General features: G+C 39.1%; 1 protein-coding gene across 5 annotated transcripts in view; it reads right to left on the reverse strand.

Annotated features, from left to right (window-relative positions):
- Positions 1-27,057, reverse strand: part of ttll7 (tubulin tyrosine ligase-like family, member 7) — a 101,912-nt gene that overhangs the window by 50,384 nt on the left and 24,471 nt on the right. For all 5 annotated transcript variants that reach the window (XM_017702372.2, XM_037545515.1, XM_017702371.2 and 2 more), the window contains exons 5-9: positions 25,567-25,634; positions 25,276-25,434; positions 19,340-19,556; positions 17,940-18,104; positions 13,419-13,577 (exon numbers count right to left, since the gene is read on the reverse strand). In XM_017702372.2, coding sequence (XP_017557861.1) covers positions 13,419-13,577; positions 17,940-18,104; positions 19,340-19,556; positions 25,276-25,434; positions 25,567-25,634 — 768 coding nt within the window. The remainder of the gene's footprint in view (positions 1-13,418; positions 13,578-17,939; positions 18,105-19,339; positions 19,557-25,275; positions 25,435-25,566; positions 25,635-27,057) is intronic.

Here is a 27,057-nt window from a genome sequence, read left to right on the forward strand (position 1 = left end):
TCAACTTTGGAAGTGGGCAAAAACATTGCAGCACATCTAAAACTAAGTCCCTGAAAAGAGTGGGTGGTCGCACTAAACACTGAAAAACTTGTACTGTAATTTGTGTGATTTTCTGTTCAATATTTCTGCTTTTTCTCCTCGTGCTGTAAAATTTATAACTTAAAAATAAATTTAAGATTACATCACAGTTTGATGTTTTTGGAGGCAAGTGAGCACAATGTCAACTAGTGTACAAAAGCATATATCACTAATCAGCAACATTAGCCGTGTAGCTCCAGTGCAAAAACTAAAAAAACTAACTATATACAAGCATGTGCTAGCTAAACAACTGCATGTGAGATTAAGAGGAATGCTGTATTCATTTTGTCACCAAACAATTCCTTTAAGAGCACTCAGGAGCTCGGGACCGCAGCACAGGCACACACAGGCGGATGGGGACGCGCAGCTGGAAGGAAAAAATAAAACAAAAAAAAAAGAGAGCAGTCTGACTGCACCCCTCCTCCGCCTCCACCGCAGCATCAGAGGCAAAGCCCTCACCGGGCCCAGGGTAAATCTAGCCCTGGCTGGATGTTAATCCCTCTCACAAAGGTGCTTACTGATGTGTGCCCGGCTTAGAAGCGAGCTGTAAGATAATATTTACATCACAACTGAACGCCGGGGGCGAATAATAGGAGGGGCCGGCAACAGTGGGCTAAATCAATGAATTTACTGTACCAGCCGTAACCCTAGCAGCAGTAGTTCTCTCTCTCTCCCGCTCTCTTTCTGGATGCTTTGAGCCATGCAACGTTACCCCTTGCCGAGAAGCTGCCCCGCAGATGGCCCGCCTCACAAAGCAACAAAGAGCGGCTCATCAAGTTCGGCGACCCAGGAGTTCCGCAGATTTAGCATGTCAGACATGTAACGGCTCCTTTTTTAACCCCTTAAACTGCAGGCTTATTATTCACTTATTAATCTTAAGACATATTATTCAGTAGCTACTATGAATTGTTGGGTAACTGCTGCGAAACTAATGTGTAAGTTATGTAGTTACGAAAGTGAGAAATTGAACTGTAGGCCCACATACAGAGCCGTAGGACTGAATCCCTTAAACTCTTCCCTTTACTATTCAACGAGTACACTTAAAAGACATATTATTCAGCAGCTATTATAAATGATTCAGTTACTACTATGAAATGAATACATACAAGGGTCCAATGGTCTGAATAGCTGAGATTTTTTTTTCATTTAAACTTTGAAATAAATGACAGATCATTTCACGATTTTGAACAAAAAAAGTAAAATATTTTAAATTCTGTACTATTTCTAGGTCATCACTCACAGTCTAAGCACATTTTGACCTCAGAATTGACCACATAATTGAATTTACTCACCTTAAATGGGTACATCAGAAATACATCAACCCAGTTACTGGCGTTTATTTTACACACTTTGGACAAGAACTGTGGAGATGTAACATATTGTATTCACATGGAAATGATGAGCCCATTTGAAGCAAGTAGATTCAAAGCAACACTTTTCAGTGCATGGTGATGCCTTCATACAAAGAAGTCTGACATGCCTTTAATTCCTTTCATTGTCACACACACTCAGATGAGGCTCAGGTGGATCTGATGTACTTATCAAAGCCTTCTTACAACCTGTGGAGTCCATACCAGCTTGACTGGTCACACTGTCATTAAAGCAAAAGAGGGACACAACAAATACAATTAAATGATCGATTTCATGTTAAAATTCCAATGATTTTACTTTTCATTCAAAAAAATTGTTATGATGAAAATATCATTTGTAAAGAAAAATATTGTATTCAATTAGAAAGCGCTGTATAATAACAGTACTTTCATTAGTGATCTCAGACTTCTGGACCCCACTGTACAATAGGAAGTTATGAAAAAAGGAAATGCAGAGAGGGCCCACATACAGGCCCTTAAGATTTCATTTCTTAAACTCCACACTCTTAATAATAAAAGTGCCAAATGGGTTCTTTGTAGTGATAGACCGCATTTGCTTCCCTAACGAAGCTTTCAGCTGACTGTTCTTTAGAGCACTATTATTATAAATGTGAGTGTGAAGAAGCTTTTTAAAGTTTAAAAAACCTTTATATAATTCAAAGCTCTGTACCAATTAAAGATTTTTTTCCAAGAATTACATGTCCATGCCAAGAACAATTTAGGAACCCTGGTTTTTTATTTAATGGTTGAGATGTAAACAAAGCCATTCAGCATGATTTGATGTGAAATGGTTCACTGCAGAGGAACTTTCTTTTTAATGGTGGTGAATGGAACCGGGGTCACAATGTCTACAATGCAAATATAGCCATTTTATTTACTATCCAACATGACCAGTGAACCTACTCCAAAAACAGTGTTGCTCTGAATTCACTTGATTCAAATACACATCAGTTCCACATGAAAAAAATCAACACAATTCTTGCCAAAAGTAAGACGGTAACTGTGTTATGTTGTGTTTAGGTAATATATTTTATGTATGTGGAGCCAGTGCACACATTTGAATCAGGTTAATTCAGTAAATGGTAAAACAGTGAGAAATCCCCCAAAAAAGTTTGATTACTATTTTGGCTGTATATACTCCTCTGTCATAAATGGACTTAAAAAAATAGGTTTTGGGCCTAAACTCTCTGATATAAGTATAGCAAAACAATATATCACACATTAAACACTATATTCATAACAATTCAATGTAACAATTCATAACAATTCAATGTAACAATTTTCTATTAGCTTGCTTTTAGAGGCATTAATGCTTGGGTGTTTGATTTCACTACTACTGTGAACAATTCTGATGTTGCCAGTTTCTTTAGAAAAATGCATTTAACACCAAACCACTCAGAATGACTTTGTTTACATCTTAACAGCAATTATACAACAATGCTTATTTATTATTTATTTAAAAAGAGCTTATTTATTAAGCTTTTAACAATGTATATTAGGATTTATCCCTCACTTACTACAATGGACTATTACAATAAAGCTAAAACAAAGTACGAGTAAAGTAATACGAACTTAAGCGTGGGGCATTTGGGATTAATTCTCACTCTTTTTTTTTCTTAATAATTCAAGCTGCGCTGAGACAAAACAGATTCCTCAGCAGGTCCTGAGTGAAGTAAGAATGGGATAGCAGTCACTGTTTTCCGGCAACCAGACTCTATGCCCATCAGCATTTGAAGCAGGCCAAGTGGCTCTGGGGTTAATGAACCCCTGTAGGCGCTAAAACCCCTCTGCTCATTTCCTTAAGGGTCTTTGGCAGGGGCTTTAAAGATCACGTTTAAAAAAAAAAAAAGGTAAAAATTAGCCTTACATTTCATTTCCATATAATCTGAAATCAGACATGGTCAGAGATGAACAATGTGTGTCCAAGGAAGCTTGAAAAAAGTGTAACTGAATACATTTCTTCCCCCCGTCCTGCATTTCTAAACAAGCCAATCCAATTAACAGCGTGCTTTAGGAGTACGCTATATTGATTCAGTCGTTAGCTTCCACCTCCCCACCTGAATATCTCTGGCTTTGATGCATAAATAACCTGTCAGTGGTCCCGCAGCCAGCGGTGAGAGATGAAGCCTCAATGATTCAATTTCTCCGCGCGATTAGTCCCACATGTATCAGCCATTTGGTTGGAGTTTACTTTGATGTACTAGTGGGCTAACGATCTTGAATGCTGCCCTTCAAGCTCAAACGTGCAGGCACAGAAGACCATTCCTGAAGACCATTCCAACGTTTCTGTCGAGGAAACGTGGAAGGCAAACGCACAACAGAACGTCCAAAAAAATATGTGGAAGGTCAAACAAAAGGTACAGAAGAACTGACTGATCTTTTTAGGATGCGAGAATCGTTTTTTATTATTATTTAGAAAAAAAAAACAGCTGGGATTTAGAACACTTCAGCATGATTAATCTTTCAGTAATATTAGTAGGCCACACTGTGACCACAGAAGAATAAACAAATATTGCTTTCTCAGGAGCTAAAAAAAAAAAAAAAAAAAAGCTGCTGCAAGGCCGGCCGCCAAAACAGACTGACCGCTGCAATGCAAATCAAGACAGAATGAGCAGGCAGCCACGGCTCCCCTTTCACGTCGTTATCAATCACTTTTTTGTTCTTTTTGTTGCATTTCGAGTAGCTAATTCCAGCGCTGAAACCCAATAGTCATCGCCATGCACTTTAAGGGTCAGAGAGCTAGCCAGCCCACGGCCCTCGAGGTCACCTACTCTGAGAAACTGGGAAGGCTTTCCATACACACACAAACACACACACTGTCAAGGCCAAAAACACACACACACACAGACTACCTCACGGGTTCCGTGATAAATGGACGAAGGACTGCTGCAGCTCTTCCACTGCCCGTCCTTTCTAAGGTACAGTAAAAATGTAATTTCGTTTTTTTTTGTCACGAAGGTATAGATAAAGACAGACAGACGAATGGATCGCTATAATCATTTTTTAATAAATCTCCCCCCACCGCCACATGGGAAAGCTAAACACTGCCATCTAGAGTTACCCAAGCCATCAAAACGCAGAAGAGAGAGTTGTACAGATTAATGAAAACCAGAGGAATCAAATGGACAGGCTTAATGGTAAACGTGCGGAGGGAGACTAAAGTGTGGCAAACTGTATATCTGATAATATGGTGCACTCATTGCATAATTCATGATTACACAGTGACAAATCCCATGCAAGTCAAAAACGAAAGTTTGACAGTTTGAAAATTCTGTTTCATGCATGAATTCCTGAGGCTCACAAAGCATGCATAACCAAATTCACACTGCCTTCAAAAAAAAAAAAAAAAAAAAAGTATGAAACTTATAACAGGAGGGCCATCACCTTCAAATATTTTTGGTCATATTTCGGGATTTCTCCCACCTGATTATGCTCTCTCAAATAAAATGTATACATACACATGCCACATTTTTGCAATTTATAAATATTACAATACTATTAAAATATGGGCTCAAATAAGCAAACAAATGCAATTCCAGAAAATCGCCCTCATTTTCTGAGGAGCGTGTTTGCAGATGCATGTCGTGCGAAGCATGCAGGTTGAGGCTGCATGTTGCAACAAGGGGGAAATGGCCGTCAGGAGGTTGCGGAGACGGCCGGGAGATCAAACGGGCACGTCTAAGAGCGCCTTCAAATGGGGCTCTGTTTGTGTACGCTCTCTGATGCAGATCACTTCCATTCATTCACTCGCTATGGAAGAAAGAGTTGAGGCCTGGCTTGTGTCAGCTTTCAGGGAAAACGACAACCAAACTCATCTTGAAATAATCGAGACGGAAGGAGAGAGTGTGTGTGTGAGAGAAATGCATGAAAGAAAGAAAGAAAGAAAGAAAGAAAGAAAGAAAGAAAGAAAGAAAGAAAGAAAGAAAGAAAGAAAAATAGGAAAGTGGTCGAAGGGTAGAAAGACAGGGAGTGTGTAAAGGGAAAAAGAAAGGATTAAACAGACATAAACAGGGATAAAGAGAAAGAATGAGATACAGGTTGAAAAAGAGATGATGGAAGAGAGAGACAGGAGAAGAACAAGAAGTGAGAGAGAAAAAGGTTGAAGGAAAGAAAAAAGACAGAGAGAGAGACAGACAGATACAGACAGAAAGAGAAAGAGAGAGAGAGAGAGAGAGAGAGAGAGAGAGAGAGAGAGAGAGAGAGAGAGAGAGTTATGCTACTGGCAAAGCATCTTCCAAACAAATCTTTCTTATTCATGGCTGTTTCGGTGGCTGCCAATCACCCCAGCACACACACACACACACTCACTGTGGCCCCCTCCTGCAGGGGGGCGATTAGGCTGCAGCTCCCAATAAACAAGCCCTAATGACTGTGCGTCTCACACGCAGCTCAAACACCAGCACTACACAGCCCTGTGTGTGTGCGTGCATGTGTGCGTGCGTACGTGTGTGTGTGCGCGTGTCAGTGATGTGACTATTTCTCTTTTTGTTCTTTTTCTTCTGCGAGACTAAAACAGCACAGCCCCCCTCCCTCCCCCTCACTCATGGGTGAGAGGGAGGGGCGGGTCTGTCCACTGGTTTCACTCAAAACCACTGTTTTTGCATGCGAGTGTGTGTGTGTGTGTGTGTGTGTGTGTGTGTGTGTGTGTGTGTGTGTGTGTGTGTGTTCCAACGTGCAGGTCAGTAGAAAACACACCCCAACCAACCCTCCTGTCACTGAGTACACAGCCCCCAGCAGCCCACCACTACAGGTCTAATTACTCTCTGACTGCTATTTCAGCTATAAAGTGGTGGTTTAGGTGAAAATTAAACAAAGTTTTTTTTTCTGATTTATCAAAATTAAATGTTTTTGCCAAAACTTAAACTGTAATTCAGGACATGGTGGCATAAAAACTGAAATCCCAAAAAGCTGAAGATAAATAAACAAAGTTTGGATAAAACAAACTTACATAAATGAGCACATACACTGCAGAATGAACCACAACATCCAACATCCTCAAAAGCAGAGAACGGCTGTAAATCTGTGTCTCCTTTTCATTACCATAGTTATTTGTAAATAAATCATTTTGGATGTTTTTTTACTTGGCTGAAAGTGTCACTTTTTGACCATTTTCAGCCAAAAAAATTTTGTCATCAAAATTTCAGGCATCCCTACAATTTTCCCCTTTATATAGAAAATGTAAAAAGTATAAAGATAAACAACAGTACTGACAAAATTCAGGCTTCTAGGTGGCTGATGCTGCTGTTTTGGCAAGATACTATCGTTCTGTTTAAGACTTCTGCATCAAGTCTATTTGAGTCTACTTAACTACATGCAGTTTGAGCTGTGTAAGTAATACATACTTCACTGCTTTTGGAATATTTTAAACATTGGCATAAATGTTCTTAATGTTTACATTTACATTTACAGCATTTAGCAGACGCTCTTATCTAGAGCGACTTACAAGAAGTGCTTTGTCTATCTAGAGAAAGTATCTTTGCTAGTTACCAATAGGTTCGAGAAAAAGACAGTCCTGAGCTCAGATACTGCTAGAAACAAAACGTCACTGTAGACACCCAGAAAAAAGGAACAGAGTTGAACACAGAACTCTGTGCCGTACAATGCAACACAATACCAGTAAACTACAATACACAGAGCATTCAACAATAAAGTAAACTATAATACACAGTGCAATAAAATAAAATATATAAGTGCAGCACAATATATTGCAAACAATACTTAATTCTATGTTGCATCTTCTCTGCCAGCTGAACTTTTAATTGGCTTGACTTGAAGCAGATTTGTTTAAGTCTTAAACAGGACGATACTATTTTGCTACAATAGCAGCAGCAGCCACCTATATGCCTGAATTTTGTCCATAGCTTCATCGCAAAAGTTCCGACATCAAACACTACTTGGCTGTTTGAGTATATTTAGATTCCATTACGATAAAAGCTTTAATCTGATTTCTGGTTTAGTCATCACTTAACTGAGCCTGAATTTTGATCAACACCCTGATCACCACCAACCGACAACTGAGTATCATTCTATATTCATAATGATATGTAAAGTTATCTTGCACCAATAAAGACAGTCATCAGCTCATTGAAAAGAATCACTGAAAAGAACCGCTTAATTAGAAAAGAATAGCTCAATTATCAACGTACCAAAATTAAGGGGGATAGGCTACAGTTTTGTTTTTTTTTTTAAACAAAAAACATTTTAATTCTTGAAAAAATAATATAGACTATGGAAATCAAAACTGTCAAATATTTTATGAATATTGCCAAAGCCGTAATTCTGTACGGATTAATGAAAACCTATATTGTAAATGTTTCTTTGGGAAAAATGAAATGTATTTACATGCAAATTTAGCTTCATGTAATAGATTTCCCTCATGCGCCTCTTACAACAAATCAACAGCAAGGCAGAGAGGAATAACTGGACCGAGGAGAAATCAGGAATATTTTTAACAGAAATGCTGCCACTTTTCAGCACTTACAGAGAGATGTCCAGAAATGACGACAACCTTTCAAAACAGAAAGTGCGCAACCAGCTCTATATTAGCGATGTGCAGATACTTGGGTACTCGGGTTAACCATTCCAAGGGCCAGTATTCTAATACTAATTCAAGTATTTGTTATGTTTGTAAAAGAAGGCAGAGAAAACATACAGACTAACAAATCAAATGACAATTTTATGCTTTAACAGTACAGAAGAACTTGCCGATTTTTCTCATATTTGCGAGTAAGTGCGTGCTAGTGTAAAACATAAGTGTCTAATCGTGAGGGTGTTGACAAGAACACATTGTTAAAGGCCTGAATGTGAAGGCAGACGTAGTGTCCAGCTCTGGTGCAGTTTTTGTGCTTAGTAGGAAAACCACTCTTGCTGATCTTAGCTGAATCCAGGAACAGTGAAAACATATTCTTCTGATAACCTGATACACTGGCAGTAGTTTTAGCTCATAGCTCCTCATCTGAAGATGCAGCCTCTGATACCCATCCAACATAAAGACCTACTGTGTTTTCAGCTATTCATTTATGTGCAACATCAATGCTTTCACCTAAAACTTATGCCCACAACCCATTCATTTCATCCAAGTTGATTATTCCCAGGGACTCGTTTTTGTTTTTTCTAACCAATTATCCAGCCATTAACCCTTGGATACTTGATTACCAAAATTAGCTGGAATACTCCATATGGCAGAACAACGTGATCTCTCCTGTAAGAGCTGTGATAGTAAAAAAATACTGATAGAAAAATAATAATAGTAAAATAAACAATAAAATAAAGAAAATTTCAGAAAGAAATTTATCAGTAAGAAACGAGGAAGTAAAAGAAGGCTTCACAAATGAAATTAGATCCCGAAACATGTCAAATCCAAGTTTTTATGGATAAATCACATTTTTTTCAGGAAATGAAGTCATTACATAAAGGACATCATTAAAAACTGATGGAAAGAAGCAGTTGGGCTGCAAAAAGCGCAATAATGAGTTTATGCATTTTCATTTTATGGCTTGCAATTTGCACAGAAAGTCGATGAAAACACAGCTAATGAGAAGCATCGAACATGAAATATGAACCCAACCTGAGCATGACAAATGTTTATCTGAACCTGACCACACATGCTGTGAATAGCCAGGTTTTGACAAGTATTTCAAGCTCTACTTCTTCTCTTTTTTTTGCTCTCTCAGTCAAGCAGCTGTATTTGTATGTGAGTCTGCACCTCCACGTGTGTGTGTGGGTGCGAGTAGAATCCACAAACAAGAAGTAAGCGGGGCTTTAATGAGGCCGAACGCGGCGAGCGGTCTGCCGCCCCTATACAGCTAGGCTAGCGAAAGCCACCACGCGAAATTCATAACCATAATAAACACCCTCCCAGCCAGAGTCCACCCTCACGGACGTTTGTTCAGCAAGATGGGCCTGGACATACATTTTACTCAGGTTTTCTCCCGTTCTCTCTCTCTCTCTCGGTCTATCTCTCTCTCCCGTCTCTCTATCTCTGTATGCCGCCCTGAATATCTCCCTGTCCTCTTGCCTTTGCATTATTCGTCATGCCAGCTTAACAGCTCCAGTGTGACCAGCTTCTGGAAAGACTTGAATAAAAAAGGGGGAGGAAAGAGAGAGAGAGAGAGACAGAGAGGGCCCGGGGGGCAATGATATCGGTGTTGCACCACAGCATTTGACTAATGGGTGTTTGTGTCCCTCTGGATTCCTCCTGACCTCTGGAGGGGGCTATCCTTCCTAGCAACAGTAGCCTCAGTCAAATCAGTAGGCGCACAATTAGCAATGCTAACACTAAGCGGTCACAAAAGCGCCAAACAAACGGCGCTAGCCGCATCTAGCGCAGATCGTGGGTGATGTGTGCGAGTGAAGGTTTCTCGAATTACATTTTGGGCATCACCCCCCTCAACCAGCTTGTGTAAATGGCCCAAATGTTTTGAATGTCAAAGGGAGGTAAAAAGCGGTGTTGAAAACCCGAGGAATTAAGATAAGGATCGCAACAAAAGCCACCTTTCTCTCTCCGTCGTGCCACAATGCTGTCTGTCTGACGAGCTCGAGCTGTATGCTGGAGCTCTTCCACCTCCTACCGTGTTCTCCTCACGCATCTGACGAAGAAAGAAAGAAAAGAAAGAAAGAAAGAAGCGCTAGGAATGGTTTCAGCAGGTGCATGCTAGGAAGCACCGCTCTAAGTATTATAGCATGATTTAACTAGCACTCTTTAGCCTGGTCTAGGTTTTTTCCACCTTCTTCTTGGCCTCAGCTCATGTGGTGTTTTTGTGGAGTTAATTGAGAGGCAGAGTAAGCTATACCGCTATGCGGGGGTGTTTTCTTTTCCTTTTTTTTCCTTGCGTGCCAGCGCATGCATGTGTGTCCCAAGCCAACGGTGTTCACCATAGAAAAATAAAGCAGCTTATTTTCACCAAAAAAAAAAAAAAAATTTCAACGTAATAACCAAACGTAAGATGCAATAAACTTTCCAGGAAACGTGCCATGCAAGAGGGAAAACAATCTTATTTTACATTTACACAATATATCATCCACCTTTCACATGGAGTGTACATATGTGCATGAAATTGATTTGAGACAAAGTTTCATTCCCTTGTTAGGTTTGCAGGCAATGGGTGGGGGTGGGTGTGGTGGTCGGGATGGGGGGTGTTGGCCCTGCTGTCTGAAGACAAGCAGGAAAAGGCCTTGCTAACACCATTAGAGGCTAAGGGCTGGGGCTGGCATCAGAGAAGCGGCCTAATCTGTGCTGACACAAATAAGGCAACCCAAGACTCTCTGATGTAAGCCATTTGTGCTGTTGTGTTTGGCAAAAAGTGAATTTTAATATTGCTTGGAAAGTAAAAACGCAGCGCAGATAGAATGTAAGTCATGAAATGTTTTGTGTTTTTGGGTCTTGAAATAATTACATTGTATTTCTATTGCCTGGCAGTGATTACTGATGAATTTCTGATGTTTATTTATTTTTTTGACCACATATTTTCTGTTTCATGAAACTTTCTGTATACATATTGATGCTATTTTCACCTACAAAGTGCAAGCCATAATAATAAAAATAATAATAATAACCTATTATTATTATTATTATTAAGGTTATGATTACTCATTTTATTACAAATACATATGTCACCTATCTACTTTTCTTATATATTTAAATTATATATATATATATATATATATATATATATATATATATATATATATATATATATATTATACACACACACACACACAAACAGAGACAATGTTGATATAGACATACGTATGTATATACATTAATTTTTTCCCAATATTTTAAACTGAGTACAAAATATAAAAATCTCTGTAAATGATATATATATATATATATATATATATATATATATATATATATATATATATAGAGAGAGAGAGAGAGAGAGAGACAGACAGACATACAAAAATAGGTATACATATTGAGAATATACACAATACAATAAAAGAATAAAAACAAACATCTGAAATTTGCAATATGTAAAACAGTGCTTAAGATTCTATGAAAGAGCCTATACTGCACCTAGACACGCCTCTCTCAATGCTCAAAGTTACTGTGAGTCCATGTTGCCTCTACTGAGACTGAGTTTGGAAATGTCTCTTGACTAATCACTCAAAATCGGAAATAAATGTTCGTTGCCGTAAATGTAGCGTGAAAGAGAAACAGCTTTTTTTCCCCCTCTGTGCGGAACTTGCGGGGATGTTAATTGATGGGAGTTTGTGGTGGGCTGCTAGTAGCACCGAGGGATCATTATCACTGAAGTGTAACGACTGCATCTACCACTGTTTGCATTCTTCCCTCAATTCGTCGAGACTCCGAAAAACCTGCACGGAGACAGCCGGAGAGCCGCGGAGAAACACCACTGTCATTCAGCGGCTGCTGCATTCAAACCCAGGTACAGCTGTGACAACTATCACTCCAGCAAACAAAGAAAGCAGAGGAGAAAAAAAATCCCTGTCCATTTAAACTTTCGAGCTGCTAGAAAGAGAAAGATTTACTCAGAGGGTTTACGCAATGGCAAAAACAAATAATTATCCCAAAGGCATTTCACATCCCAGAGTCAATTGGTAGGGAAAGGGGGGGTGCAAGTTGGAGGAAAAAAAACCCAGTACTTTGGGTTAAAGGATTTAGGTCATGCTTTAACTGGCTGACATCAGTGAGGGAGAGATGGAAAACCAGACATGGAACTTTCTGGAACAAGCACTCCATAATTTCTACCCGCCCCCCTCCCCTGCCCCCCTACACCTAAAAAAAAAAAAAAGAAAGAGTTCCAGCAATCGTGGGCCCCAGCCATTGCTGAACCTGCAGTCCTGACCTACATTTGCCTGAGTCTGAGAGACAGAGAGTGAAAGAGAGAGAGAGAGGGAGAGAGAGAGAGAGGGAGGGAGAGAGAGAGAGAGAGAGAGAGAGAGAGAGAGAGAGAGAGACAGCTTGCTGCGGAATGTAGCGTAAGCAAAATCAGCTTCATGTTTACATGATCAGTCAAACTTGAGTAGCATGTGGTATTTACACGTTTATCGCCACTGTCATACAAAAGACCCTGTTTTTGCACATGAGAGGCACCAGACAGCCTTTCTGATCACCAGCGTCCACTAGTCCAAAATATATGCTTAAGGGTGGGCAAAGTGACAATATGTTATCGTTACTGTGATAAATTACATCACAATCTGCCTTTCTGGGTATCGTCAGGAATTCTGGAGCACTGAATGACTGCATGTTTCACAAAAAAGACAGATTTAGTGCATTTCTAGAGAGCCTGTAAACAACATCAACTACTGTATAGTAACTGCATAAACTGCATAGTAACAAGAAGCTGATTGGACATCTGTCCATTATGACATCATCTCAGTTTATTCATTTATTTATCCACCAGTTGTTTGATTTCTCCTCATTCCTTCTCAGATAGTTTATTTCTGCAACCATCATAGTTTGTTCATGGCTTTGTTTAAACGTGAGGCTATAGCTTTGCAGGCACACGATGTCTGATCCAAGTTCACAACCTCAGTAATACTAACCTTTCATGGTTTCTATCATTTTCTGTATGATTGCTATATCGGTCATTTGTACATATGCTACACTTTTATTGCTTCAATATCTATTGCTCAAAGAAATATGCACAAAAATACAAAAAGAAAAACCCCCTCACAAAACACAAGAGTACGGATTGGCAAAGCCAAACAGGAATTATGCATGTTTATATGCTTTAAGGCCGAGCCAGATGTCAAAGTTTGTTCTCCATTCTCTCTATTCAATCTGTCGCTGGCTGTGAAATTACTGTTATTGTAGTTTCTTTCAATCTCAGCACAAACAATCCTTGAGACAAAAATGTCATTTGTGGTTACTCTTCCACAAACGGACTTTCTTTTATAAATAAGCAACTACATAAAAACAGAAAAAAGAGTAGCTCTCTTCAAATCTAAGATCAACAAAGTAGGATAAGGATTAAGAGTGTAGCACAGACACAGCAGTACCTCAAGTAGCCAGGGCTTGAGTTTGCGGTCCAGGATGATGTCAAAGCCCAGGACCTCGAAGCAGACACTGTCGCTCCCTGGTGGCTGTCCTGGGCGGCACATGCGGTAGGCGTGCAGGACATGAGGCTCAGCCACGATCAGCGTCTTCACCACCAGCTCCTGGCACAAAGCATAAAACACGCATACATTACGGCAAGCTGAAAATTTGCTGAATGTGATGAACATCCACATTTTTCTTGAATTTTATTTTTTTGTATAGGTCCACTTACTACATTTGTCTTTTTTTCTTATGTTAAACAAATTACAATCTTAGTAATTGCTGATGACCATTTTCCAAACTCAGTTCAGACTGGCTGCTCTCCACAGCACCTTGTTCACCATTTGAATAAAAGCAGACCATGTTGAAATAAACAGAATAACCTGTTAAAGCTGCCCTGTATAAGTTTTGGGGATTCGGAGACCTCTCTGGTGGATTTGTGTTATTACATGCAATGAGTTGGAAAATGTTGGTTGTGCTTCGGATTCCTTCTTCGAGTGGATGAAACTGATAATTGCGAGGAAGTTTCAATAATATTCCAAGAGAACTTGGCGAAGGACATGTGCTGTGAGAATGTAAGGGAATTATTTACTGGTGTCATCATATCTTTATCAGTATAATGCTGATACTGTATTTGAGTCCCAAAACCTTTTAAACTATTATTATAGGCTTTTCATGGTGAAGTAGTAGTTCACAGTAGTGCAATCACACCATGTTTTTTTCTCCTGACCTACTTCTTTCTAATTTAACATAAAATGACATAATGTAGCTTTAAGTTTGGACTAAAATCCTCAGGGATACCAACCAAAACTGACAACAGCCACTCACATTTAGACCCTTTGGACAGCTGCAATAACATTTTATGATAACACTCCACTCTGAAAATTGTCCCTGTAAAAACAAGCAGTAACAATACTTCTTATCATACAAGTGTGAATGAGTGGAGCTAAACTGCTGAAAGCTGAATGGTGAATATGTTCATGGTTGTGACATCATAAAATTATGAATTCAAAAAGGGCTGTTTTGGACTGCGTGGACTAAAGAAAGAACGGTATTTTTTAAGTTTAAAGTTAAACAGAAATTCCACTGATTTCTGTAATGGATCGAATGGTTCATGTAAACAAAGTAATTCAGAGTGGTTTGATGTGAAATTCCCCATTCCAGAAAATGTCAGAATTCTTCACAGTGGTGGTGATAGGAACCAGACGTCTGACGTGCATGAAATGAATCTAAAAGATCCCTCACAGAAAGGTATTACATGAAAAGATTATGAACATGCTGCCTTATGTCCGAGATACATTTTACAATGAAAATATTTAAAAACGGTGGAACTCTGCTTCACCATGGTACAACAAACTGTACTACTTCAAAAAAAGTAAGGAAAGATAAGCTTTCCATGATATGGATACTGTCTAATTAAACTTGAACTGCGTACAGCTGAATTACACTGTATTGAAATATATGATGGCCACTATGGCCTTCCCCCAGCTCCGATTCCCTCAGGAGTAGTAAAGCCTCCTTGTTCAATGTAGAGATCACTTTCGGCGCTGGGCCTGGGGGGATCTGCTCAGCTACGGTGCCGCTACTTGTGCACCCACTGAGTAATAGAGCAGCATTAGCGCCTGCGCTGCCTAATGGGACATGGTCAGCTTAATGTGTCGGGCAGACGAGCCGGTGCGGTAAGGCAGGGACGGAGTGCCTGCTCTGGGCTCTGCGCTTTCTTATCAGCGCTCAGGCAGGCGGGGGCTCTACTGGAGGAAGCAGGCAGGAGACTTGCAAGGGGGATGGAGGCCAGAGAGCAGGGCGTCCTGTGGGGGATCCTGAGGGCTTAAGGAGGCCCCAGTCCAATGCTGGCAGGTACTGAGAAGCAGGCCAGAACAACGTGAGCTCCACGGAGAACAGGGAGTAACAGAGCACGTGTGTGGGGGTGAGTGTGTGTGTATTTGTCTCTGTGTGAGCCCAGCATGCTTTCTCCACAGAGATAAATGACTGAGTTTATATAGGCCGTAGCCAAGCTGCAGCTTAACAAGTTTTTAGCTACACAAAAAAGGAAAGGAAAATAAAAATAAGAATATATAAGATCCTTTTTAACATGATTCACTAGGTAATTAAATTCTATATTGCAATTATACTGCAGTATACTTTCATTTAAGCTCAGTTACTAGGCTGAAGAAAAATTCTTTATAATTTAACTTCTCAAGTATGTATATATATATATATATATATACACACACACACACACACACATATATATCTCCAAAATGACAACTTCAACCTCACAGGAAAAGGAAAAAAAAAACAATTTACACACACACGCACACACATGAAAAAATAAAGAATAACCTCTTGTTGTTTAAAGGGGCAGCCACCCCCCCCCATTCAGCAAGATAGTGACAAACTTTTGTTCCATTTTATAGTTCACAGAAAACCATACTGTATCAAAGAACTGGATGCAGCTTGAGCCGTTTGAGAGAAATTTTGGGGATATGCTAACAGAAAAAATTTGGGTGACTATTGACTTCTAGTTTTTGTTTCAGTGCTAAGCTAAAGAAGCAAAATATGGACCCAAAAAGTGTCTTAACTGATTGACTATTTTTGGGGAAAGTGTAAAATTGTGTACGTTTGAAGTCTGTAAAGCAGTTTGGATGACAAATGCTTGTGGGAAAGGTGGTGTATAAACAAAGATTTGCTAAATAAAATAATTGATTGATTGACTGATTACTTGTAATCTTTAAAAGGCTATGCATGGTTTGTTCTTGTTAGTCAAGTTCTTTTGTAATGTTTGCCACTTGTGACTGTAATCAGCAGATTACTCAGGTATTAATACATCAGCAGCGACAGCCCTAGATATCTTATAGTGTATTAACATGTTTTTCTGAACCGCTGACATGATTACGCAAAACTATTCCCATTTATGGGATCGAGTGAATGTTGTGACTCATCCAAACACCCACAGAAACACATCAGAAACTGACTTGTCAGGATGCTCACGGCACACAAGAAAATATTTGTGATTTGTCGAGAGCTCATTTGCATATCCCCACCCATTTTGCAATGTCAGTATTACAAAGGTCAATAACAAGATAATGATTAACAATCTATAAATTGTGTAGCCCTGTAGAGCAGCTATGAAATCAAATGGGATGGAAAACAATAAAAGCATTGTGTTCAATAAAAATCAGGGCAGAGTAAGCCACTGGGGAGAATAAAGCTGTGGGTCTTATGTTTACAACCAGCGAGAAGAGCCTTATTTTCTGGAGGTAACAAACCTAGAGAAGCATAGAGAGTGAATGGACGCTTACGGCATGGATCTGGGATGAGAACGAGGGGTCAGCATGCTTAAGACGGAAAATAACAGAATGAACCAAACTGAGAAAGTGGAGGAAAAAACACACACACACAAAAACAAAAGTCAGCGGTAGAGGTGTCAACACACTGACAGGAAACAGAATCCTTCCGAGCTGGAGACACAGGAGAGGGCGAGGGTCAGAAGGAAAGGGCGGATGGAGGGATGAGTGAATGAGTGAAAAGGCGATGTCTTCGCGGTGGCGGAGGAGAAAAACGGGACAGCAGGATGGTTGTATAATCACAGTAATCGAGAGGGGTGTCAGGGAGGTGGAGGACGGTGAAACGACAGAGACAGGTTGAAGCCTCCTCTTAAAGAAAGGAAGGGTGTGCTGAGACATAACGGGAAGGAAGGGAAATGTCTGCTGAAGGATGAGCTAGTAAAAACACAGACAAAAATAGAGGCGGTGACAGAGGAGCAAAAGAATGACAGCTCAAACTGTAGCCTGAACTGAAAACACAGACCAAGGAAAAGTTCCCCTGTGGTGAAGTGGAATAGTGCAGCATATAGTGCACAATAAAATAACGATACATGCACATAGCAACAAATGAATTAAACAGCCATTCATTATATTTTGTACAGCATTTCTATAACTGAGTGAACATGTAATTTCAAGCAAGATCTGTGTATAGTTACTACACATTACAAAAATACTGTATGTGTGCATGTTAAAGGGATAATATAATTCAATAGTATTATAAAATTATAAATAATTTTTGAAGTTTCAAAGTTTTTTAGCATTATGAGCCATATAGTCTATACATGGACATGTAGTGCATAAAACAGACCATATTGAATTTGTGGCAAACCTTTGTGTCACAAAAACAAACAAATTAACATATTATCTCTTAATTAGCCTGTAGCAGTGTAGCTCCTACCAGTCATGACTGAAGTTATAAGAAGTGTTTTAGCCTGGACTGCATTGTTGAATGAGGCACACTACACGGCAGACCAGATGTCCTTTTATATATTACTCTTGAAGACACATCAACTAGCCTGTTTAATTCTCAGAGATAAAGAGAGGGTGGGATAATAATGTTCATGAAAAAATGAATGATGACTTTTTAGTAAATAAACTCACACAAATGTTTTAAGTGGAAAAATGTAGTGAAAATTGTCTTCATATTTCAAGACTTACAGATACATCTCCCCAGAATTTGGCAACGTCGTAGTCATTACAGCGGAGAAACTCTGTGAACCAGCCAATGGACCTCTTGCTGCCTTTGTCCACCGTCTCATCTCGCTCAAAGTTCTCGTTGTGTTTGTTTACAGAGTAATTGGTCAGGTGCATGTACAGTTGATTCTGGAAAGGCAAAGAGGAATCGGTTTAAGTATAAACTGAAAAAAAATAGGCATAAGTAATGTCTAGTATGAACCTACATTATGTCTCTTAATACTTAGGAGTCGCAGTTATCACCAGCCATAACACAAGCATGGCATAATGCCAAAATTCCACTAAAATCCACATTCAAAACCTTCAGTTGACCACACAGCATTTCTCATATCATAAAACAGACAAAAGCCTGGCTTGGATAAGAGGATGGAAATGGCAGGCTAACGTTTGCTTTGTTGAGTTCAGTTTTTATGTGGTGTGCATTATTTTAACCTGATGCATTATATATTTAATTATCTGTTTTTAGATGTAAAGCTGCACTAAATTCACACTCCAAGTTCCAGATCTGACTGTTGATACAGAAGCGAGCTGGTTTGTGCAGGAAGAGCAGCGTCTTCCCATTTAGGCTTTAATTACAGAATTTCTTGGTCCTTTTAGACACAGAGGTTTACTGCAAACTGAAATATTAGTTTGGAGTTGTTTTCTTGAAATATGGTGTTCAATAAATAGTGATCAAAGATATGAAGCCCAATTGAAGCGTTTCATCTTCACTGTTTTATTGACAAGCAACCTGCAGAGAGAGCAAACATTCCAGGCCCCAATGACCAAACACTGCTTAAAATAGCACCCTTGAAAATCTAATCACCCAACTTCCTCAATCTAGAGGAAACACTACCAAAGCTGTGTTTGTAAATTATTGTTGTGTACTGTCTTGTTTTGTAACTGTAAAGTTGTGTACTGTCTTGTTTTGCAGAAAGAAAAATATGTTTGACATTTGCCATGTTTTCTTGACACTGAAGTAAATAGAAATAATTTAGAAATGCAGCTGAAACCTGTCAAAAAAGAGCAAATAATGCAAATGCAATTCATGATGAATCTGTAATTACTTAGATAACTACAAAAATGCATTTATACATTATAGGAAAACTACAGTAGTAACTCAATACTTCTGGGGGTTAACAGCAAATAAGTTATCTTCTGCTTTTTATACTCAGATGACGTGGTAATAGCCTACTGACTTCTATTATGAGTATGTTTCAAGTTATAAAGTTTAAATGAATGTTTCATTCTTACAGAGATAAAAATGGTAAAAACTAACATCTGTGGTAACTGACTGCATGTTTCAGATCCTCTACAAAATTATGCAAAAGTGTGGACTGCTTTGTTTTCTATTAGTCTTAATGAGATATGGCCAGTGTTCTCACCAGGTTGGATTCGTTGGGGGTGTGGTACTTCTCTGTGCCCATCCGCACCAAGCCATCGTTGTACAGGAAAATGCGCAGGGGGTCACAGGAAGTGACCAGGATGTAGATGCGCAGGTCAAACTTGTAGCCCTCCATCAGGAATGGCTTGTCCAAGTACTCCTGCACAATGAAGTGGTCCTGCGCCGGGAGTTTCTCACAATTCCGAATCAACGATATCCTGGAAGGGGAAATTCATAAGATTCAAAGGGGAACCCATTCCAGAAATGTGCCACATACATATTTAAGAAGCTGTTAGGGTGTGTTGGTACTGAATATGAATCTCTGCACTATAACAGAAGGACTGGGCTTTATTAAGTTGACTGCCTCTGTTGCTGGTCTCCAGACCATGACTAGGCCCAGGTTAATAGGACCAGACGTCTTGGTCCATTTCAACCTCTGCGACCATTTATTTGCTTTGGGGTGCTTGTCGCCGGCACTCAGACGTTATGGTACACAGACGACGGTACATTTGCCAATGGACGAGCACATGAAGAAGTGAACTGGTGGGTGTTTTGCAAACAGGGGGCCTTAGCAAAACCTCTTCAGGCAGTAAAATATACTGCCATCAGGCAAAGTTAGCTTAATTGGTTATATACTTTTCCTACTCTGGTTTACATGAGTCTGAAATGTTTAGCCGAGGCTATAACTTTCCGGGTCCGTAGGCACTGAGCCCCTCACAAAAGAGGGAAGGGGAAGGGTTTGTGAGTTACAGTTCATTTGTTCTGGGACCTATTAGAGCCAGCCATGTCGCCCTCTCTGCACTGCACCTTCAAGTGACATACCAAAAAGTGCTCCTGCTCCTTCCTTTCCTAACATTTCCTAATAAAAGCAAAAGCATTTTATCAGGCAAATACTAAACTAATTAAGCAAACAGATCTCTTTTAATGCTGAAAAAACATGTACTTCTTACATGTTCACATGAATTACATTTAAATTACATCAAGACAAATTTGTCCTGTGATTTCCTTAAATATGGTGTTTGTCATATATTGTATTGATACAGAAATTCTGCTTCTATCCACATATGAGTGCTTAGGAAATCAGTAAAATCAGAACAATATTGTATAACTGTGCATGTGTATCTACATACATTATAGGAAAAAGCAGATAACAGATATTTTTAAAAATATTATACAAAGTATAACATTTCTGAGCTTTTTTTCTTCTTAGAAAACATGCACTCAGTTCTTTAAAGAAACCTGCAGGAATGCTTTTGAACACCAACAAAGTTCAGTCTTACAAGTTGGTTGCATTTTTTGGTTGTCACAATCTAAAAAAATCACAGTTACAAATTTAGACTCAACAGTTCATAAAGCCTTACTCTACATCTTAGATGTTTCAGTGCAAATAATCTTCTTCTTGTCTATTTTCTTTTCTCAGAAACAGCTTCTTGACAGCCACACATCCGTTCAGACTCTCTTATGAGATGGACAAAAATACCTGTGAATTTTTTCAGACCTAAATCAACAGTGGAGCTTAATTTTCTCCTCTCTGGCAAAGATATTTTCCTTTGACTTCCCCCTTCATTATGCAAGCAGATATACAATCTCCTCAGAAATGCTGCATCTCCTTTAGCCATTTAAAGTACACATAAAGAGTTTGAACAGTTGCGTGTGTGAATGCTACTGTCTTTCTTTGAAAGGGAACATGATGCCAGTGACTCATCTGGGAATTGCTTTTGTTGGGAACTGGTTGGTTTTAAGAGTGAACCCCTTAAATTCTTATTACACACTTGTATGGCCTAAGAATAGCTCAGCCAGGTTGCACTGAAGTCCCTCTAGTAACTGAACAATAGTGTTCATATGTACTACACCTGGGATTTTAAGTGGTTAAAGTGGCAACAAAGGTGCAAAAAATGAAAGACTGGACAAATTTGCTAGATTTGATATTATGAATGAAATCATACAGGCTTCTGTGTAATTTCCTGTTAAATATACAATTCCTGTATATTGTAACATTAAAAAATGACTAACTTGTACTTAGTGGCCACTTTGACTAGAAATAATTTTTTTCATTTTTGTGCTTACAAAATGATCTGATGCATAGTTGAACTCCTAAGCATCTCAAACTCTTTTAAAAAATAGAGCCCACATTTTAAGAAGTAGTTCACAAAAAAACTAATTACAAATGAACAAACACAGCAAACAGTGACAGCAAGTAACATTATAAAAGGCAGCGATAATTAAGGAGTGATAAAATGCCTCACATACATCTAAACAGCTTCGTTGTTCTTCAGAGAAATAAGACAAACACTTCAATAATCCACATTCCTCAATGGTTCTTCAGAAAACATCTAAAAACCCTGTTCTCCAGCATCAACATGCTGAAGAACCTTAAAAGGTTCTATTGGAAGTTTTTGTTTTTAACCAAACAGAAAAATACAGATAAATATCTAACCTCTACTGCTATTCATATTACACAGAAAAAAGCAATACACTGACTGTACTATTATTCCCACATGAATAAAATATATTACATTAATACAATTATCGCGAAAAGAAAATATCCTGAAAGAAGACAACTGTGTTGATGTAGTATCTTATATTAATGTGCAAATGATACACATTTGATTCAAGTAAATTCAAGGCACTACCATTTTTTCTCAGTGCAGCTGTCGTTTTGGCAAACTTCTCATTAAAAATCTGTGATGTGAAAATGCTGAAACATAAAGAACGATAGATCATAATCAAAAACCCTGAGTAGAGCCACTTATCCTGACCATAATGACATACTGCTGTTGACTGTATGTTTGCCATTCTGCAGTCTGGCTATGCTCCCCTGAGCTGCGCTGCATCCGGACGGGGGGTTAGAGTTGTTTGCGGCTGTGGCAGCGAATCATATGACATGATTGATGAGCTCTGATGGAGGGTAATCAAAACCCACTTTGGCCAACTGGTTAATATGGCACCAGTGGGGATCTCTCCTTTAAGCCTTTGCCGCTTTGTTTTTTGTTTTTTTTTGTTAGTTTTTTTTTTTTTAAACATGCCTAAGCTCAGACGCAAACAATAAGTTCATTTAGTTTTGAGACTGGAAAATAAATTACGGAGGAAGATATAACTTCATTTCCCACGTCACGCTGCGCGTTTTCAAATTTAATCTCCCGCCTCTCCCTCCTCCGAGTGGCCAAGTTAAACTCATCTTCCTTCACTTTCATAATGTGTCGCAATAATTCAACCTCTGATGACTTTTAGTTTTAATAAACACCGGCTCACTGTAGCACAAGACCATAAGTAATGCTCATATACCTGAAAGACAACAAAAAAGAAAGTAAAAAGGCCCCACTCGTCCTCTGCTGCTTACACATGTCAATACTCCCATCTGTTGGTGTTTGGGTGAAATACAGGCCAAAATTGGCGGAAGAATTCCTTTTCTTTATCTTCACACAGTCAAACGCGGCATCCGTTACAAAGATTATCAAAGGGGCTATCACTGAAAAGCGTTTTTACTTACTTATTTTAAAAATGTAAAAAAAAATGAGCAAACTAATCTGCAGTAACTTGATAATAATACATAGGGATAGGCATTTGTAGCCCATTATTAAAAAACAAATCAATTAATGAAAAATAAAAACAAATGAAAAGTCACATAGGAGTCTTAAAGCCGTAGGCTACCACGGACAAAATAAAGCATCCAAGGACAACATGCCACTCATCATCATGTATGTTATTAATATTAACTGAACTATATTAATACCAGACTGCAAAAATACACAGCTGGAAAACGTCCAAGGAGTTGGCTGATACCAAATCTTATTCCATTAAATCTAGGAATTGACTGTAAATTGAGCTTGATCTTGAAGTTTAACGGTACTTTCTATGTGTGGTAGGAGAATTTTGTAGTTTTAGCTATGCGCTACAGTGCAGCACTTCTCATTCGGTGTGAGGTAGGTGTTCTATTAAGTTCTATTACGTAGGTTGTTTCCTTCACTGGACTAAACAGTCAGGAACCTCTACGCAAAACGTAAGACACAGACGCTTCACTGCCCTCTGAGAGTCCAGATCTCACACATGAGAACATATAACAATTTAAAAATTAAAATCTTAATTACTAATATATTGCACACTCTCAGAAATAAAGGTACCAAACTGTTATTGGGGCAGCATCCCTCCCATTGGAGGGGTCCCCTCAAGGGTGAATCTTCAGTACCTTCAGTTAGGGAACATAGTTGTACCAAAATCCATTGAAATTATATATTTTTGATGTTTTGACTCACATATCGTGTCTCGTTTCCTGGCTTTTTATTGTTATGTTTTAAAACATTACATTATGAAAAGGTATGCACCTTTCCCCTGAGAAAAAACTCACTTAAGTTGCACAGCTGGATCTCAAGACTACCGCTGCACCTTACATTTACATTATTTGTTCCTTAATAAGAGAAAAATGTACCTGCACAGAACCTTCTTACTGACAGTGTTGAGTGAAAGTCCTAATAAAAATGCAGAAACATCACCTGTTGCTGTCCATGCCATCTGCTCAGAGAAACATGGACTATTTTTGCTTTTCTGCACTTGTGGCAATTACTGTATTCTATTAAACCCAGAGTACAAAACACAGCTGGAAAACAGTCTGTGGAAAATTAGCTGATACCAAACTTGATACACTGACTAAATGGTTAAAGTTTTATCTGATTAAATCTATACAAATAGCGTGTAAAATGAGCCCAAGCTTGATTTTATTTGGTAGTTCCTATGTGTCACAGCTGCACTCTGTACTTTCAGCTACAAAATCCGGTGCAGCACTTGTCATTTAGTGCAGTAGGTTTTAGACAGCTACAGTAGTCTTTCTATGTTTCCTTCACTGAACTAAAAAGACTAGAACCTCTGACCAAAACCAGAACCTCCGACTCTACACTCCCCTCTGGCGAAGCACTGAGTTTAGACCTTCTATCGTTATTAAAAATGAGAACATATATTGCTTTGAAAATTCTTACTCATCCCTTATTACTAATATTTTTTTATAGACACAGTTCTATTAAAAATAGTGTTTACCTCACAGTTGTGTGACAGTAAAATTTACAGATTTACGAAAGCTTTAAGAAAAAACTTGCAAAGGTTCTTAAGATGAGCACTAAGAAGTTCATAATGTTCTTAAATAGGAAAATTTCATTGTTTCTTATGTAGGCTACAAAAACATAATAATTGTGGGTGGACAAGGATGGGCAGGAGTAGCAGGAGGCAGCGTCTGTGATAAATTCTGATGCTTACCTTGTCAACCCTTAGAGCCTAAAACAAGTGTGAGGCTATCATAAGGTTAAGAAAACATGTAACATTCTCAAGAACACCACTTGTTCTTAAAACTACTCTTATGAAAATAGTTAAGAAAAGAAAATAAGTCATTCTTAAGAAGATTTGAAGAATAATGATTTCTTGTAACTTTTTTCTTAAGACTGAAGTTAAGAACAAACACGTTTAAGAAGATTTTCTTTCTTAAGACACTTCAGTGAATCTGGCACCAAGTCCTTGCATCAATTTATGAAATAAGTGAGACAAAGAGACACACAGATAGAAAGAGAGACAGACAGACATAGAGACACAGAGAAAAAGGCACTGGCAGACAGAGAGCACAAACTCTATTTGTAATCTATTTATAGTCACCCCAGGACTCTCAGGTACTACATGTGACTCCATAATCACTAGCCGGGACCTTGAGGAAAGTACAACCCGTCGGAGAATGTGCCCTTGGCGCCGATTTATGGAAGAGAGGTGAAATTAAAATGAGTTCCAGCATACGAATCGCTTTCGTCTTTGTACTAAACGATGCCATTTAGCCGCAGCTCACGAGGCATTTCCGTGGCAGCTTATGTCAGCGGCCATCTTTCACACCAGGGCCAAAGGGGAACGCGGTCATGCACAGAAAGAGCCACACACTAGCGCCTGGCCGCAGGGCCGGTGACCTACCCGTGACCCATAGCTCCGTTGGCAGGCTTGACGATGAACGTCTTCTGCTTACGCTTGCGTCGCAGCTCCTTCACGTAGTTCTGGAACTGAGTGTACTCAGCCGGGAAGATCCAAGTTTTGGGGATGAAGCTGTATTCCTGAGGCTGGATTTTAATCATCCTGACCAGAGGAGACCGAGGACAAAAGGTAAGAGAAACAGTCCCTGAACATCCATTGCTGATAGCAAATAAGTCGCTAATCAGTTGTTAGGATAGTTATGTGCAAAGTATAGCTTAGGTGAGAACAACTTACTTAGCCATGTTCCTCGCCAGACAGTCTTTCCGACAGATCTCCCCCATTCCTGGGAAATGGTTAATTCTCTAAGGGAAGACATGAGGAAAATAATAATAGTTAGAGGGCATTTCAAAGTTCACCTCCAAGAAGAAGAAAAAAAGGAAGCACATTAAAGCCAAAAACTTGAAGTGAGACTACTATGTTCTGACATTTATGCCCAATTACGGACTCAAAACAAAAGGTGATTGCAGGACCTTTCTTAACCCTTATTTAGTTTACCACATCATTTTTAATTTAAAACGCAAAAAAAGACTATCAATCTCGACTCCAAGAGCCAAAGTAATTGGTTCTGCATCAGAGCCCCTGCAATTGTAGGTAGTGACAGATGAATGAATTGCTTGAATGCAACAAGGGGGAGAAGGGAAGGAGTATAAAAAGTGGGTTTTTCTGTATTCTTTGAGCAAATGAGCCTGAACAGGGCCGTTAATTAGGCCCATATGAACTACAGCTTGACAGCAAACTTTCAGTGCAAATCACAGGAAAGGAGGAGGGGAGAAAAGCCAAGAATGTGCATTTTAGCAAGTGTGAAAGGAATCTGTGATTATCCGGATGAGACAGCCATAATGAGGACGGGGGCTGACTGGAAACGCTCGGCAGAAAGAATGCTGAGAGCACCGTGGCACACGAGAAGGATGTCACGAGCGCAAAAATCAAACCCGATTGTTCGGAGTATTTTTTGCCCGTCCTATAATCCAATGATATGTGAAACGGAGGAAGGGAATTCTCATCGCCAAGGGGAAGTCTGCTGACTGCAGCAGATGCATTCAGCTGCTTTATGAAGACCAAACCTGGGCCAAAGTGACAGAAAAGTGATGCAAAAATCTTACTTATAACATCCAAGAATAATATAAGAATAATTCAGGAAAACACAAAATGGAATTTTATACAAAATATGGATTTCATTTGATGAAAGACCTACTTTAGGTTAAGCAATTAAGCTAAGAAATAATTAAATAAATTAAATTAAAAGACTCGAAAGGTGTAAACCATCCTGAAAAGCTGCTCAAAGCTCAGCTATCTGAGTACTTGCCTTCTATCTCTAAAAACTCTTCTATCTCTAATTAAAAGACAGTGGAGCAGTCACATAGCAGCTGTGAAAGACTCCCACGTCACAGCTTCAAACCACATACTAACAGGGCATGGGAGGATCTTACGACATGCTGTAAGTGGAGTCATTTGTACCCAAGCTGATACTTTCATTTATCTACACTGTCAACCAGCAGTCAGCCTCAATATTATAACAGTATAACTAGTTATTTCTTATTCATCCTTGAACCTGTATCCTGTAGTCATTAATAGCATAATACAGTACTTGGACAGCAAGACTTTTCTGGTTGCTGGGGCTCAGGAGCAGCACGAACCACCCAGCGGATAATCAGACATACATTTAGACACACAAGTGAATAAAATAAAATAAAAACAGACAAGGTTCTGTCCCAAACTTTTCTG

The sequence above is a fragment of the Pygocentrus nattereri genome, chromosome 15, assembly GCF_015220715.1.
Source record: "Pygocentrus nattereri isolate fPygNat1 chromosome 15, fPygNat1.pri, whole genome shotgun sequence".
Classification (NCBI taxonomy): domain Eukaryota; kingdom Metazoa; phylum Chordata; class Actinopteri; order Characiformes; family Serrasalmidae; genus Pygocentrus; species Pygocentrus nattereri.